Raw genomic sequence first — 17,284 nt, 5'->3', positions numbered from 1 at the left:
CTTTAAACGTCATCTTGCATTCTTGTGTGTGAATGTACAAAGAATATTTAAGATAGTTATTTTTGATTTGGGTTTCATTCACAGTTAGCTTAGAAGGTAAGACACTGTACCATTGATGTGGCAGTCCAGAGCAGGAGAGTGATGTTCTTCCTCTGCGCTTTAAGGAGTTGTATGGCAGGGTGAGACAATTCTCTGTAATGGTTCTCAAACATGATAAAGATGGGCTTCCTGGAGAGATCCAGCAGATTCCAGAGTGCTTCTCTGTGAATTACAAGGTACATCTGTAAGTGTGCCGAAGGACTCTGACCACACAAATCAAACCACAATGGCAAATACTGAGTCTTACACCACTCTTTAGACATTAGGACCTGTAGCTGGACATAATCCAATCTGTACATTTCAGGCTTTAGCCATTCAAAGTGACAGACATAAAATGCTGGAGGAACTCAGCAGGCCAGGCAGCAGCTTTGGAAATGAACAAACAGTCAGCGTTTCAGGTCAAGATCCTTCTTCATGACTGGAGAGGAAGGGACAAGATGACAGAATAAAAAGATGGGAGGAGGGGTTAGCTTAAAGGTGATGGGTAGGAAAGGTAAAGGACTGGAGAGGAAAGAATCTGACAGGAGAGGAGAGTGAAGCATAGGAGAAAGGGAAGGGGGGGGGACCCAGTGGTAGGTGATAGGCATGTGAGAAGAGGTAAGAGGTCAGAGTAAGGAATAGAAGGAGGGGAGTGAATTTTCTTTTACCAGAAGGAGAAATTGAAATTCGTGCCATCGGGTTGGAGGCTACCCAGACAGAATATAAGGTGTTGCTCCTCCACCTGGGGGGGGGGCCTCATCGTGGCACAAGAGGACACCATGGACTGAAATGTGGGAATGGGAATCAGAATTAAAATGTTCGGCCTCCAGAAAGTTTTGATTTTGGTGGATGGATTGGAGGCACTTGATGAAGCGATCTCCCAATTTACAACCAGTCTCATCAGTGCAGAGGAGACCTCATCAGTAGCACCAGACACAATAGATGACCCCAGCGGATTCATAGGTGAAGTGTTGCCTCATCTGGAAGGACTGTTTGGGACCATGAATAGAGGTTAATGAAGAGGTGAACGGGCAGATGAGGCACTTTGGCTGCTGCAGGGTTAAGTACCGGGCCGAAGGTTTGTGGAAAGGAACGAATGGACAAGGGAATCATGGAGGGAATGATTCTTGTGGAAAGCGGGGGGGTGGGGAAAGCTATATTTGGTGGTAGTCTCCCTTTGGAGACGGCAGAAGTTGAGGAGAATGATGCTTTGATTGTGGAGGCTCATTGTGTCGTAGGTGAGGACAAAATGAACTCTGTCACTGTTAATGTGGTGTGAAGATGGGTTGAGTGCGGATGTTTAGAAAATGGAGGAGATGCGGGTGAGGGCAGCATCAATGGTGGAGGAAGTTCTTTGAAGGAAGACAACATCTTTGATGTCCTGGAAAGGAAAGCCATACCTTGGGAACAGATGCAGCGGAGACAAAGGAACTGAGAAAAGGGAATAGCATTTTTACAGGAGACCAGGTGGGAAGAGATATAGTCAAGACAACTGTGGCAATCAGTAGGTTTATAAAAAAAAAGCTGGCTGACGGTTTATCTCCAGAGATGGAGGCAGAGGTTGAAAAAGAGGAAGGAGGTGTCAGAAATGGACCAAGTGAATTTAAGGGCGGGGTGGATATTAAAGGGAAGGTTGTTGAAATTGATGAGCTCAGCAAGGGTGCACATTTCAATGTATCGGAGGAAGAGTGGGGCACATTACTGGAGAAGGCTTGGAACATGGACTTTTCTATGTAGCCAACAAAAAGGCAGACATAGCTGTGGCCCCTGTAGGTACCTATGGCTACCACTTGAGTCTGAAGAAAAGTGGGAGGAGCTGAAGGAAAGGTTGTTGAGGGTGAGGACCAGTTCTCCCAGACATGGGGTAGTGGTGGTGGTGGTGGTGGTGGGGAACTTGTTGAGTCTTTTATTGAGAAAGAAGCAGATAGCTTTAAAGCCTTCTTGATGGTGGGGATAGAAGTGTTTAGGGACTGGACATCCAAGGTGAAAATGAGGGAGTTGGGGCCAGGGAACTGAAAGTTACGGGGTGTTGTGGATGTAGGTGGGAAGGAAATGAACCAAGGGGAATAGAATGCAGTTGAGGTATGAGGACATAAGTTCAGTGGGGCATGAGCAGGCAGACAATAGGCCTATGCAGACAGTCAGGTTTGTGGATCTTGGGTAGGAGGTAGAAGTGAGCAGTGTGGGGTAAGGGAATTATGAGTTTGGTGACAGTGGATGGAAGTTCTCTAGAGTTGATGAGGTCAATGATGGTGTCAGAGGCAGTTTTCTAATTAGAGTGTAGCCCTCTTCAAGGCGTAGATATGAGGAGGTGACTGAGAGTTACTGTCTGGTCTCAGCAAGGTTCAAAAATGTCTTTACTATAAAGACTGGCTGCACAAGATACAAGTGACACTACTTCCACCAAGCTCAATGTCAGACAAGACGGAGCCATGCTCAGTCCATCAGTTTCCCCACAGCATTAGCTCACTGATGCCCTACAGAGTACATCTAGATTCTTACTTCCAATATATGTTTGCCCATCTCCTTTATTTTATTCTTGGAAATATTGCATTAGGTTTCTTGGTGGCTGAATAGGCTTTGTGTGGAAACCAGTCATTCAGATTCAGCCAATGACTTGTATTAGTTTATCTTATCCAGAGCAGGAGGATTTGCAGCATTAGCAAGCATCATCTGAGGTCCCCTGCAGCACTGAGCTCACACAACACACAAGACCGCAAATCTCAACCTTCTGAGAAATCTGTAAAATTTCCTTCCTAACAATTTATCCTTTTGCTTGCCTCTCAGCTTTCTCAGGAGCATCTGCACTGGAGAAGCTGAAATGCTTACAATACATTTTACAAACTGCGGAAGGAGAAAGTAATTTTTGATTGCTGACGTTAAATAAGAACAAATATATTAACCCCTCCCCCAATCCCCAGTTGAATCCACCTTCCTCGTGATATTAATGGATTAAATATGCAGAAATGTGTTCAATTGACAAACAAAACTCACAGGCCCTATCTCCTATTATAAAGACTGTAATTAGTCCATTAAATAATGCGATTAATTAAATAGGTGAATTGTTTAAGGATACAATGTATGTCCTAGGTAATGATTATCACTAATGTGTAATCCATTATATTTAAGAAATAATCTGGTTATACCATCTGCAAATAAATATAGAGTTCGCCAGTTCTTTAAATACAATCTGAGACATGGCAAACAATTCTAATCTCTGAACTGCAATTGGCAAATTCAGTTTAAAAAGCACAGAAGTGGTACCTAAATAGCCCTTCCGGCTAAGACAAAGATTCACATTCATCCCCTCCAACCTCATCTACTATGCACAGTCATCCCAACGTGGCCTCTTCTACACCAACAAGACTAAGCAACTGGTTTGCAGAGCACCTGTGTTCTGTCTACAACAGCCATCTTGAACTTTTGGCTATGTTATACTTGAACTTCACTTGCCATTCCTACACCAAGCTGTCCATCCTTGACCTCCTGTACTGCCAGGGTGAAGTCAACTGTAAGCTAGACAAAGAACAGCTCATATTCTGCTTGGATTGTCTATAAACTAAGGGTATGTATGCTGAAGTTTCCAATTTCAGGTAACCCTTTGATGCACCATCAATAACTCTCGGAGACGTGAGGCGAGATATAGGCTTTTATTGGCTGGAAGAAAGAACAAGCAGCAATCGACCACCACACTACATTCTGGAGACTGAGGCTGGGGCTGTGTCTCCAATCGCCTTTATACCCGGGTCCGTGGGAGGAGCCACAGGAGCAGTCAGCCGGGGGGGGGGGGGGGGGGCATGTCCAGACAGGTATATGTAGTTCACCACACCCTTATAGCCATTACCCCCTGAATCTCCTCCCTGTTGGGTTACACCTACCCATCTCTCTCCTAAATTCCATTATCACCTTCCTTATTCATCAAATTCCAGCACTTGTTGCATTTTTGTCCCCCACTTACCACACTTAAGCCTCTGTCTCCACCTCCCCAATTAGCCCCATCTGGTCCCCGGTGTTTCCTTCTACCCCCTCCAGCCCCTCCACCTCTTGCCTACATGCCTGTCTCCCAACTGCACCCCTCCCCCTCCCTCACCTGGCTTCATATGCACAAAGAACTACAACATTCAACAATTATACAGAATAAAGTATTATATAAAAATAGTTAGAAGTACAGATATGGGAAAATGTGTATAATACCAGTATGTATTTACAATGTAAACAGCATTCTAAACAGTGATTTAAAGTGTTTACAAAGCAGTGCAGTGACTGAGGTAATCAATAGAGAGAGGTAGGGCTAACTAGAATGGTCAATCAGATTAACTGCCTGGGAAAATAAATTTTCCAGATGATATGATATTTTGTTCTAATTGACCTATGGTGCTTTACAGAGGGAGTTTTTGGAGAAGTCAGTCTCCTGAGTGATTTTCTTCTGCCTGGGTCCTTTGTCCTGGGAACATACAAGTCCCTGCAGTGATGGTAGACTGCAGCCAATAATCTTTTCTATTGTCCTGCTGTAGATTTTGGATAGTGTGAGAGCATGTAGAATCAAACCAGACAGCAATGGCTGACATGAGGACACTCTCCATGACAGCAGTATAGATTTACACCAGTTTGTTCTGGGGAAGAGAGAAATTTACCAACTGGCTCATGCAGTGCATCGTCTGCCGAGCCTCTTTGTTAATGAAGGAGATATGGTTCTCCCACATGAGAGCCTGTGAAATAATGACTGTTGAAACAGTGCTAACTGTAGAGATGTTGATGACAAGTGGGTGGAGAGCAGACCCATTCCCCCTGAGGTTAGATTGCAACTCTACGGTTTTCAGGGCGTTCAGCTCCAAGTTGTGGTGTTGCACCAGATACTAACTAGTTTACTTCCTGGTGATAATTGGATTCTTCCCCTCTGGTGATTAGTCCACAACTTGATAAGTTCAAGAGATGGATCACTGGGGTTGCAGTCACCGTTTCAGAGAAAATAGGAGAGGGAGGGAACAGACCCCTGTGGTGCCCCAATGCTGAGTGAGTGGGATGTGGAGAAGTGCTTGCCTCGTCTCACACACTGCCTCCTGTCAGAGAGGAAGTTTGAGATCCACCTGCAGATGGGACCTGGTCGAGTTTGGAGAGCTTCTCTTGCAGAAGCTGACGGATGATGGTACTGAAGGTTGAACTGAAATCAGTGAAGAGAATCCTGACACACTACTGCTCAGAATTGCACTAGAGTTGAAGAGTACATGACATTGATCTGTAAGAGAACCACAAATCCTGTGGACATTCTTTGAAAAGACAGTAAACACCACACTGCCTCACTCCGAGCCACTTCTCAGCTGAATAGAGTGAATAATACCTGAAGTTCAGCCTGCACCAGTCCTGCTCCAGGTATGCCTTGCTCAGTACTACGATCAGACGGCGACAGCGACTAATGTTCATTATTAGCTCTGCAGAAGGTTCTAGATCAAAAGAGACACATTATAGAATGGCAAACTAGTGAAGAGGCTTGAGGAGATAGTACATTGTACTAGCTATGTAAGACACACAAGTTTATGACAAGGACATTTTTTCAAGTAAATTTATAAATCATGATTTAAATGAATGCCATTACTGATTCAGTACAGATTCTCAGTTTCCTTATTCATACATCCTGGTGAGCTTGAATCATAAAAGGCTTTAGGTTGTGTGGGGATTTAAGATGGGAATTAAGAGCATGTTATAGCTTTGCAAACCAATCAGCTCAAGATCAAAGCCAATTTGTCAGTCTTGAACGAGGTAAAGAGAGTAAAGGCTCTAAATGTCCCTGCAAAAGAGACAATGAAACTCAGCTCCTGGTTTTTATTCAATGATTCCTGATTGAACATGTGCATATGAACAATTCAGCCCAAATGCAATACTGCTCACTGCCAAGTTGTCTGCTGATGTTCACTGTAAGTTACTCATTGTGAATAGGTACTTTGGTGAGACTGGTAGCCGGCAGCACAGAAAAGAAATGTATCCCAGCATCTAGATTCCTCCCTAGGGCCAGCAGTCCAGAACGGAAGAAGTGTAACAGACTTCTGATTAACAGCTTAGGAGAGGTACCTGACCCCGGCAGGATATCACTGTCATCTAAGTGCAGCTTGTAGCCATATCGGTTCTCCAAATGTGGCTTCAGGATGAAGTTGACGAATTTCCGGTCATCATCAGCAGATACGTAGGAAACGTAAGCATCATATAGCTTACCATCTGGGAGAAGAATCACAAGCAGAAATTAACAGCTCAGCATTCCTGATCAACACATTTGCAGAATGGAAATTTTGAATCTTGTCCCAATATTGTTACCTGGCTGACCCTCCTGCCATATGCAGAAAATATCAGACTGGTCGTAGTCTATAGATCCCATAAGGGGAAAAGGGTGAGTGAAGAAAGAACACTATACAGGTATGTTCGTAAATTCTTGTAATGTAGAAAGAGACTATTTGGCCCATCAAGTCGATGCCAGATCTCAAATATTCTCTTCTGTCCATTAATACCACTGCAACCTGCTCATCAAGTCTCTTCCAACTCCCCTGCCACACACTCAGAGTAGGAACAAGTTACACTTGCAGGTTTACCAACCAGCAAAACTTCGGGATGTGAGAGGGAATCAGAGCATTAGGGGGAATCTTATACAGTCAAGGGAGAATGTGCAAACTCCACACAGAAAGCACCGGAAGTTGGGCTGAAACCCGGGTCATGGGGGTGTGTGGCAGCAGCACTAATGACTGTACCACCATCCTAATGTACACAGTGCAAGGGAGATTAGTGAAAGGGGTTGTGATTGGGCAGATGAATAGGATGAGGTCATGATACTGCCTGGTGAGAGGATTGGTCTAAAGTGCTGAGGACCAGCAGTGTATGAGGTTGGATGATCAGTAGCCCTGAAGGAAAGGAGGCACCTCCCTGAGGTAACAGATGTACCAGAATTCAGTCCAAGTGACCTACGGACATCATGGCTCTCTAACTAACACCAAAGCTTGCATCATCCCTCTGGTTAGGACCTGTTTCAGTTTTCATGCAAGATCTGTATCTCAATATGCATGTAATGCAAACAATTTCAGTGTGCTTTGGCTCCAGAATATAAATGGGCCACTGAGCACAAAGGTTTGTGACATTGGGGTGTATTATTTACATAGTTTTAATCAAAAAGGCTACCAGAATATTAGCCCTTTATACAGTATTTAGTGGACTGGAACATAGGATAAACACTATGTTACTGCTGTACTGACTATGACTGAAGAACTATGAACAACTCTCCCACCATCCCTCAGGAAGAGTGAATTTGCCTTGGAGAGGATGCAGCATTGTCTTAACCAAAATTATATCTGGATGACGACGGTTTAGTTATGCTGACAAATTTCACAGTGTAGGATTGTGTTCCCTGGAATTTAGAAGACCAAGTGAGTTTTGTGATTGGTCAGCTGAGAAGAAACAGACGTATATCGTGAGACGTTGTTCAGTGACCACTTGTGAACAGAGCAGTAAACTGAACTTCTAGATAGAGGTGCCTTACTTTAGTAAATGTGCTTCTCTCACCATAGGTGTTGCCCAATCAGAAGGCATACAGTACTCCAGCATTTATTATTTCCAATTACTAAAACAGCAGGCTGAGTATTCTCAAAATGCTGGTGGAACATAGCAGGCCAGGCATCATCTATAGGAAGAAGTGAGAATGTGAAAAGGGTAAGGGGTATGTGTAGAGGGGGTGGGCGAGGGGTAAGTGTAGCAAAATATGTAGACAGGACAAGAGAGAGGTACATCATTGGGGAAGTAAGGAGACGTAGCTAAAATAAGGTGCCAGGCCAGACGTGGAGACCACAAGGAAAAGGGAACCTGCGACCACAAAACAATGTGCTTGGCAAAGTATTTTGAGGATACCTATTTCAAGTGTTTTGAAGTGTGACAGTATTAATTCTAGGTATTACGCTTTAACCATTGCTAATTCTGAGTAATTCGCATGCTTAGCTATGCAATAGCCAATCAATTGATTAATTTGAATCGGTAACCATATTTGCGAATGTAGTACCCTGCTTTTGGGTATAAGTATGACCTTTGTAAACCGACAAATTGGGAGTTGGCTACCGTACGCCTGAAGTGTGTAAGGGCTGCGAACTCCTCTCTGAATAAAAGCCGCTTCAGAGGTAATTTCGTGTCTCTGGTGTTTTTCCTCAACTGAGCAGGTAACAATTACAGGTTGACAGAAGTACAGTCGATGTTTCAGGCTGAGATCCTTTCTCAGGACTAACTGAAAGAAGAGATAGTGATGAAGAAAAGATCTCTTCTTTCAGTTAGTCCTGACGAAGGGTCTTGGCCCAAAACGTTGACTGTACTTCTTCCTATAGATGCTGCCTGGCCTGCTGTGTTCCACCAGCATTTTGTGTGTGTTGCTTGAATTTCCAGCATCTGCAGATATCCTCGTGTTTGCTGAGTATTCTGTTTTATTAGAGGGTTAAAACAAAATATTCAGGATGTTTTCAGGTCATGTAAGCAGAGCTTCAAGTGAAGCATTGCAGGCGGGTTCAGGACATCTTGTATTAGTATTTTGGTAACTAAAGTAAACTTCAGGAATAAACATCACTTACCATTGACTTCAAACTCTCCATATTTGTTTCTGTACCAGAGCTGAAAGTTCAGTCTGCACTTCACATACAGCAATCCAGCCAGGAGCAATGCACCAAGCACCAAAATGGCACCTAGTACTGCTGGGACATGACTGGCAACACCTGCGACTGAGAGAGAGACAGTAAACAATAACTAGAAAGCATCTAGGCTGATCGAAGGTACCAAAGTATTTCACAATGTAGGACTGTGTTCTAAACAAAATCTACTGAAGTAACTCAGTGGGTCAATCAAGCAGCATCGCTGGGAGAAGAGAAATTGGTGATATCTTGTGCTGAAACCCTGCAAGAGTCCCGAGGCAGAGTTTCATCCTGGAATGTCAACAGTTTCTTTCCATCCACCAGTGCCACTTGTCACGCTGAGTTCCTCCAGCAGATTTGTGATGTTCCAGATACTAGCATCAGCAGTTTTTTGTGAATCTAACAGGTTACAGAGTGTCCTAGCACAAACTTTAGAGCAGGACCATAAAGCAGAGGGGATCTTCATTTCTCAGAATAAAATACATTTCTATCCATTGAGATACTACTGAGATTGCATAGCACCAACCATCTCTTTATGGCTCTTTTATTTTGCTGATCAAGGTAAGGGATGCAATTATTGGGAAGCAAGGATATGATTTCTACTCAAGGCAATGTCAACCATGCTCAAGTCTGGTAACACAAAGCCAAATCTGTTCGACTTCGAACCAATACACCTCAAGATGAGCAAAACATAGAGAAAGACAAAAGAACAAAACCTTGGTATTTGCTGCTGGAGGAACCACGGCCTAACAATGTTTGACTCACTTGTCTTTTCCAGGGTGAAGGTCATGGACTCTTTTCCTATGAAACAGGTGAAGGTCCCATAATCCGCCTCATCGGCCAAGCTGACATTCAGAAAGCTGGAGAGAATCTTCTCTGAAACATTAAGCCTGATGACCAAAGAAGAAGTGGGATTAGATCCAATATCTGACTTGGGCAGGACTCCCTCAATCCCAGCAGCAGCTCCTGTCCACATGTTACCCCATTATAACACTCTCCCTCCATGTTCCATCATCTCATGCAGAATTACTTCACTTGAGGAAGCCTCAGATGCAAAGCTATTCTCACCCCTTGAGTGAGAAGGTTGTGGATTTGAGATCTTTACTAGATTTTGACTACATGCTTAGTGCTATTTTGTGGGAATGCTGCATTCGTGAGAGTTCAGACTTTTGAACCAGATGAATAACCAGCTCCTACTCCACGATGTCTCAGAACGGAGTAAAAGTGCAGCATAGAAAGAGAACATCTGGCAGGTAATTTTCACTGAAGACCTTTTATAGAAGATACATTTTCCTGGTGCTCTATATTTAAAAATATCTTATTTTCCCCTGTGATATATGGTGTGGGAAGTGCTGACTTCTTTACCCACATAATGTCAGTAACTAAGCTTGGGACAGACAGTCCCTAATTCGACCTTGACTAAGCTCGAAAACTCATTATCAAAACTGCTTACCTCTGTTTTTGTCCATACCTCATTGGAACCATTTCTGCATTTACCCAACTCCCTGACCAGTACGGGAACACCTACTACGTCTCTATTCTTTGTACGGATCTGGCAAATGAAATGGCTCTTAAAACTTTACACGTGACTTGGGCAATTAGTTGAGGTGCAACAACAGAGGTGCTGAAGATCTGGATAAATTCTTCAAACAAGTTATAAAAAGGGAAGAAAGAGACATTTTTAACTGGGACAACCTCATGGAAGCCATTCGTACCTAGTTACTTTTCTCATGAAGCACTGTCGAAGGGTGAGCAATAATAGAAAGCAGTGATGCAAACAGACAAATAATCTTGATCCTTCCTGAAGCTGTGTACTGGCAGGAAGGACAGGCTGCTATCAACATTATCAGCTCACTTGCATCACTGCTTTCTATGGAACTGTGCTGCACACAAGGCGACTGCCAATGAAGCAATAATAATACAAAGCCAATGACTCGTATGCACAAGCACTCATGCAATGAAAGACTTATTTGCAGCAACATCATAGGCACATTACATCATAAAAACAGCATTCACAAGAAAAACAAATGATAGACATTTTTACAAGAAAATGAAATGCAATTAGAAAAAAATCCATTTTAGTGCAAAGTGATCAGTGTTGCTAAACTGTAGTGGTGATCAGGGTTTTGCCAGTTGAATATATTTGAATATTAATTGGTTGTAAAGTTATCCGGAATATCCTGCGGGTACAAAAAGCTCTGTTGCCTATAAATACTACATTGATTTCCTCCCTTTTAAACATGTACCTGTTCTTAAGGTAATTCATTCAAGCAAATCTATGCCATTAAACTAAGGTGGTTTTAGCTGTGCAAAAATTAAAACTGCAGTCCAAACCAAAGATTACACCCTTGTTCCTTTTCTTAACTACGGGGAGTAAACAGATTAGTGGTTATTAGTACTAAATGAATATAAAAATATTAAACCAGGAATTGAGTTTGACAAGAGACCATGGATCATCAATAGTTGACATTCCCATACAGCTAATGTCAACAATCAAAGGTGAATTTCATTCCTATTCTTCTAGATATAAACCTGACAATATGTTTGGAATTTTTTTAATCATCTTATTTGCTTCTGTGAGGAGAGATAGTAAGAAAGCATCCCCAACAGTGGAGGTATCTAAAACTTAAGGGTACACACTTAGGGTAATTGGTAAGATCAGAGGGAATCTGAGGAAGAACTTTTCTCCCCCACATAGAGGGTGGCTGGAATCTGAAATGCACAGCCTGGTGCTCGCTCATTATTTAAATAAATAAAGCTGAATCACCAAGGTATAGAGAGCTATGGACTACGTGCTGATAGAGGGGATTAGTACAGATGGGTACTTGATGGTCAGTTTGGTCATAGAAGGCTGAAGGACTCTATATAACCATGACTCTATAATAACAATTGTGGCCTTCATCTTCAAGAGAACATTGTAAATAGATTCCATTTAAAATTCTTCTGCACAAGAAGTAATATTTCCATATCCTTCCTCCAAAAACTATTAATCTCCTTCATCTACAACTGCAAGACTTATAAAAAAAATCATGTTTTCTCAAACATGCTCCAGCAGTCTTCATTCAAAGGATGGTCCATAAAGCCTAACATTCTGACTCAGTTTTTGATAATCTCTGTATGAGCAACTTTTTGTGTAGCTAACTTTCTTTCTATATTCAGAGATTAAATTTAATGTAGAGAAGCATTGAGATTTGAGTTTTGGCATAAAGGAAGATAAAGTGAATGATACAAAGCAATTTTTTGTAAGTAGCAGGACAAGAGGCTGTTTAAGAACTCACACAGAAGATCTTTAGCTTGAAAAATAGAGCCAAGGAGTAAAATAGAAAAGAACTTAGGCTAAATTTTAATAAATCAAAGCTTCCACCTGGAACAGTTAATCCAAATCTGGATGCCACGCTTCAGGAACGAGATTGGGATGTGTGAGAAGTGAAGTGTTTTACCAGAATGGTACTACCAATGAAATTTTTCAGTTAGATTTGTGAAATTATGCCTGTTCTGTTTAGAACTGTTTAGAAGAAATAATGTACACAATCATGAAAACAGTTAAAAGCATAAACCAATAGTGTCTGTTTCTCGTGGCAGAGAAATTGATAACCAAAAGACATTGATATAAAGCAGTTGGCCAAAAGACAAAGACAAGATTATGTCCCCCCCCCCCCACCCCTGCCACTCCACAATAAGTTATGATGGTCTGGTATACATTACCTATAAGGATAAATAAATTCAGTGGTATTTTCCCCAAAAATTGGACAAATGCTAAAAGGAGAATTATTAGGAAAAAAGAACAGGTGATTGTGTGTAATTAGTGCCAACACAGAGCGCACAGAGTTGCCTCCTTCCATGCTGCCTCATTCTAAGATTCTATAATTATTTATTTCCCAAAGGCTATCACTGCGTAAACATGTTAAGCTCCAGATTCTATACTGGAAATAGTGGGAAGGTGGAGATGAACCAATAAGCGCCTGATAGCAGTTTCCATTTTGTTTTCCCCAATCCATAATTTATAATCTTAGAAAGATTGTGGGTTTGTTCACACTGTCTACCTCAATGTTTGATGGATACAACTTGCAGGTGTAATACTGTGTCGACGCTGATTGGGCTGATACCCCCTGAGCAGCTGTGGGAGGGGTATTTTCACAGGAGGTTCTGATCCTTGTTCCCAATTGCTATAATGATAAATGTTTCATATGTAGCCCCAGTTCTGAAATTGGGATGAATTCAGCCAGCTATTGAAAACCAATGACACAAAAACATGGCACTTTGACCGGGGCAACACAATATGCAATCTACAATGAAACGGTAGCACAACAAGTTTGAGAAAACAAAGTTGGAATCAGACAAAGCCTCACAGCAGTTTGCATTACCTTGAATCTTGTTTCCCGATTTTTTTTCCCCTCTGGAAAGTAGGAATTTTGCTAGATTGCAATTCAATGGACATTGGTAAGTGGGAGTTTCATTACCTCATCAGGTCTGCGTTAGCAGATCTTTAGATTATTGAAGGATGTCATAGATCAGCTCATTCCAAGTCCAATTTGTACAGAATGGAAGGCCTAGCTCAGCAAATCAAGTTCAGTTTTGACCAGGGCAGAAATTAGGGTGCTTCAAACTGGTAGTTCAGTACATGCTGTGCTCTGTACTTTGACACACATTTTCTTTCTGCATTAACAAACATAGAACACGACAACCCAGTATAGGCCCTTCAGCCCACAACGTTGTGCCAATTGGCTAATTGTGCCAATTTAGCCTACTCAAAATCAATCTTCCCTCCTACATAGCCTTCCATGTTTCTATCAGACAGCTCTATCTAGATTTCTTTATACAATGCAGATGTGTGGTTTAAATAAGGTTGTGTATCACTTGTAAGTCTGGGATGTGAAATTCCTAGAAAGTATACAGCCAGAGGTGACTTTGAAAAATCCACAAATTACACTGAATAAGGACAAATTACAATTTAGTTCTTGTGGTAACTTCTACTTTACAAAAAGACCACTCGACAACTTGATGGCCAAAAGAGCATCTTTATCTGGGATGGCAAATGATATTTACAATACAGAGGCTTCCAGGTACCTCGTGCGGCATGGGTGGAGGAACTATGTACAATGCATACTGGGAGTGAAAAGAGCGGAAGTAAAAACCCCGCCAACCCCAGATCCCGCCTCTTGCTACCAACAGCTTCCCGATTAGTATTAATTTACTTTTAATAATACCCACATTACAACAGTTCCAAAGTAAATAGAAATTAATTTTTTGAAGGTAATCCATTATGAAAAATGTTCCCTGAATAAAAATATCTATTGACATTCTTTGCTTCAAATGTCATTAATCTGCCACCAGATGGGGCCATATTGTAAAATAATGAATGGGAACACTCAAAGAATGAAAAGGCAAACACAATTTATAAATATTCTTATCACACTCTAAAATACTTAACAGGTATTTCTGAGGATAGAACACACAACAGAATTCATTAGAGATTCTTTCCCCCTTTAGTACTAATTTCTGGAATGCATTAGCCTAAGATAGCTGCACTTCTGAATCATGAATAAAAAGATAGTAACAGACCTCGTTTTGGGCCACGTGATCTTAATGCTCACAGGGTTACGACGGCAGATCTAAGTTAACCTTTGAAAAGCATTCCCAGCCCAGCGCACAGTGAGGTAAGTGGGCAGTCTGGCTGGCAGGTGGAAAAGCAATGAGTGAGGCAGGAGTGCGGGGATGGAGGGCTAAGGAAGTGAAAGTCTGTAGCACAGTTAGAACTACTGCTCGTCCTAGAGAAAAATGAAGTTTAAAAAAGGCATTTGAGTAGCCAGGAATCCTTGTCTATATTTCTGTGGTGATCTGGATGACTATTCGTATTCAAAGTGTCACTGGTTAATGTGTTCTGTACCTTACAATATTTAATATTAATGCACTTTAATTTGCTATTCATGTGTGATTCATCTGTAGATTTTATCCTTGCCTTCATAAGTTGGCGTGTGTAGTCTGTGTAATGTATACTACTGTGCTTTACACCCTGCTTCGGAGTAACATTGCCTCGGTTCTATAGACATTATATGGTTATGTACATGTATATAGTTAAATGACAATAAACTTGACTTGACTATGAAGGTGTGATGAAAACAGACTCAGTAGTGATATACAGAAAAAAACGGTTTGATACTCAAGGAAAAATATGCATGTGTAAAAAGTTGTTGAGTGAAAACAATGGAACTGTTCTAAGAAAAATCTGTTCAGGCACAATAAGCCAATGGCTTCCCTTGTTCATTGGGTTATTTTCTCTCCCATGTTGTCATTGAATTACATTCTTCAAACACAAACATTAACAGTTCTTGTTGGTGACCTATTTGATCAGGGATTGGAAAAAGAAACCAACTCCAGAGTCTAAACCTGTCTAAGTTGGAATAGATCATTAGCTCGGTTAATTGAAGGGACGGATTAACATGATTTTGTTGTCCACCAATGAAAAACAGAATTGAAGACTTGATCAATTATATTACCTGTTCTTGTCAGTCTGGATGTATTTACTATTGTTGGTGATCACCTGCTGGTCCTTAATCCACTGGATACTTGAGTCACACAAATTGAACTTGTGATCGTAGAGTATCTTCACTGTGCAATTCAACACAACCCAAGATCCCAAGGAAAGTCTGTAAGTCTCATTTGTAGAAGGTGCCAGGAACTTAGGTGGATGGTTACAGAGACCGTCTAAAGCAAACAAGAACAAGGTTGAAGTACATTTATTATTGTGGTTAATGGGTCATTGGGTTAATGGGTTAATGATCCATTAACAGCAACATATTTATTAGTATATTGTAGTGGTTCAGAAGTCTTCTCTGCAAAAAAATATAATCTGCAAAATCCCTTCTACAGAAAGAGTAACAAGTATTTCTGTCTGTAAGGGCAATCCTTGCCCCTGTGTATTTCTGAAATTATACAGGCAATCCTTGTGTTACAGAGATGGGGGAGGGGAACAAGACAAGGGATCTATTCCAAGAAAACTGTCCATATCATGATTTTCTGTAGCAAGAACCCTTATCATATATGCACAAGTTTCCTTCCAATGAGCAAATTTTATTGTGTGTGTCAGATTTTTGGGTAGCAATGTGTGAATACTGTAAGGGCAAATTTCTGTTAACCAAATAGCACAATGGGGGGGGGGGGGTGGGGAGTGTCACCAGAAAGATGTTGTCTGATGAGACTAAAGTAAGGAATAATTACTATAAGTTTCTATATAAAAAAATTATATTCTCATCCTTGCTGCCTCACAAATACAAAATTATATCCAATTGGATATTCTTCTCATTTCGGTCTGGGGAACCCATGTCTATAAATTGAGATATCAACATTAAAGGTAATCCTGTCCTCATCTGATATCCTCCTCAATCACTGGATGTTGTCCAGGAACCATAACACTGAACCTTCTGTCCCACTCATCCAAAAGTATTATTTTCTGCATCTCAGATCTAGATTTTCAGACAGAGTATTCACAGATTTTACAGATTTGAGTGGAAGCAATGTGCTGATTGGAAATGAGAGCACAGGTGAGATGGATCGTTGGGCAATGATAACAGAGACAGGTTGAAATACAGCACAGAAAGAAGCCCTTCAGCCCATCTAGTCCATGCTGAACCATTTAAACTGTCTAGTCCCATTGACCTGCACCTGTACCATAGCCCTCTATACCCCTCCCATCCTCGTACCTATCCAAACTTCTCTAGAACATTGAAATCAAAATCACATCCTCCACTTGACTCTTATCATGGCATCTTGTTCCACACTCTCACCACTCAGTGTGAAGAAGTTTACCCTCATGTTCCCCTTAAACATTTCACCTCTGACCGTTAACCCATTACCTCTCATTGTAGTCTCACTCAACCTCAGCGGAAAAAGCCTTCTTGCATTTATCATATTAATACCTTCATAATTTTGTATATCTCTATCAAATCTTCCCTCAATCTTCTACATTCTAGGGAATAAAGTTCTAACCCATTTGATCTTTCCTTATACCTCAGGTCCTCCAGCCCCAGCGACATCCTAGTAAGTTTTCTCTGTTCTCATTCAATCTTATTGATATCCCTCCTGTAGGTAGGTGACCAAAACTGCACACAATACTCCAAATTAGGCCTCACCAATGTCTCATACAACTTCAACATAACATCCCAACTCCTGTACTCAGTACTTTAATCTATGAAAGCCAATGTGCCAAAAGCTTTTTTAACAATGCTATTGACTTGTGATGCCACTTTCAATGGATTATGGACCTGTAATCCCAGATCCCTTTGTTCTACCACACTCCTCAGTGCCCTCCCACTCACTATATAAGACGTACCCTGGTTGGTCCTCCCAAAGTGCAACTCCTCACACTTGTCTGCATCAACTTCCATCTGCCATATTTCAGCACATATTTCCAGCTAGTCCAGATCCCACTGCAAGCTTTGATAGTCTTCCTCGCTGTCCACTACACTCCAAATATTGGTGTCATCCACAGATTTGCTGATCCAGCTAACCACATTATCATCCAGATCATTGGTATGGATGACAAACAAGAATGGATCCAGCACTGA

General features: G+C 41.5%; 1 protein-coding gene across 2 annotated transcripts in view; it reads right to left on the bottom strand.

Moving 5' to 3' along the window:
- Positions 1–17,284, bottom strand: part of sigirr (single immunoglobulin and toll-interleukin 1 receptor (TIR) domain) — a 46,625-nt gene that overhangs the window by 15,298 nt on the left and 14,043 nt on the right. For both annotated transcript variants that reach the window (XM_073049276.1, XM_073049277.1), the window contains exons 2-7: positions 15,218–15,425; positions 9,486–9,610; positions 8,664–8,810; positions 6,145–6,288; positions 5,417–5,519; positions 111–261 (exon numbers count right to left, since the gene is read on the bottom strand). In XM_073049276.1, the coding sequence (XP_072905377.1) occupies positions 111–261; positions 5,417–5,519; positions 6,145–6,288; positions 8,664–8,810; positions 9,486–9,610; positions 15,218–15,425 (878 nt within the window). The remainder of the gene's footprint in view (positions 1–110; positions 262–5,416; positions 5,520–6,144; positions 6,289–8,663; positions 8,811–9,485; positions 9,611–15,217; positions 15,426–17,284) is intronic.

Source organism: Hemitrygon akajei, chromosome 6, assembly GCF_048418815.1.
Source record: "Hemitrygon akajei chromosome 6, sHemAka1.3, whole genome shotgun sequence".
In the NCBI taxonomy this organism is placed as follows: Eukaryota; Metazoa; Chordata; class Chondrichthyes; order Myliobatiformes; family Dasyatidae; genus Hemitrygon; species Hemitrygon akajei.
This window is presented reverse-complemented; position numbering and strand designations above follow the sequence as displayed.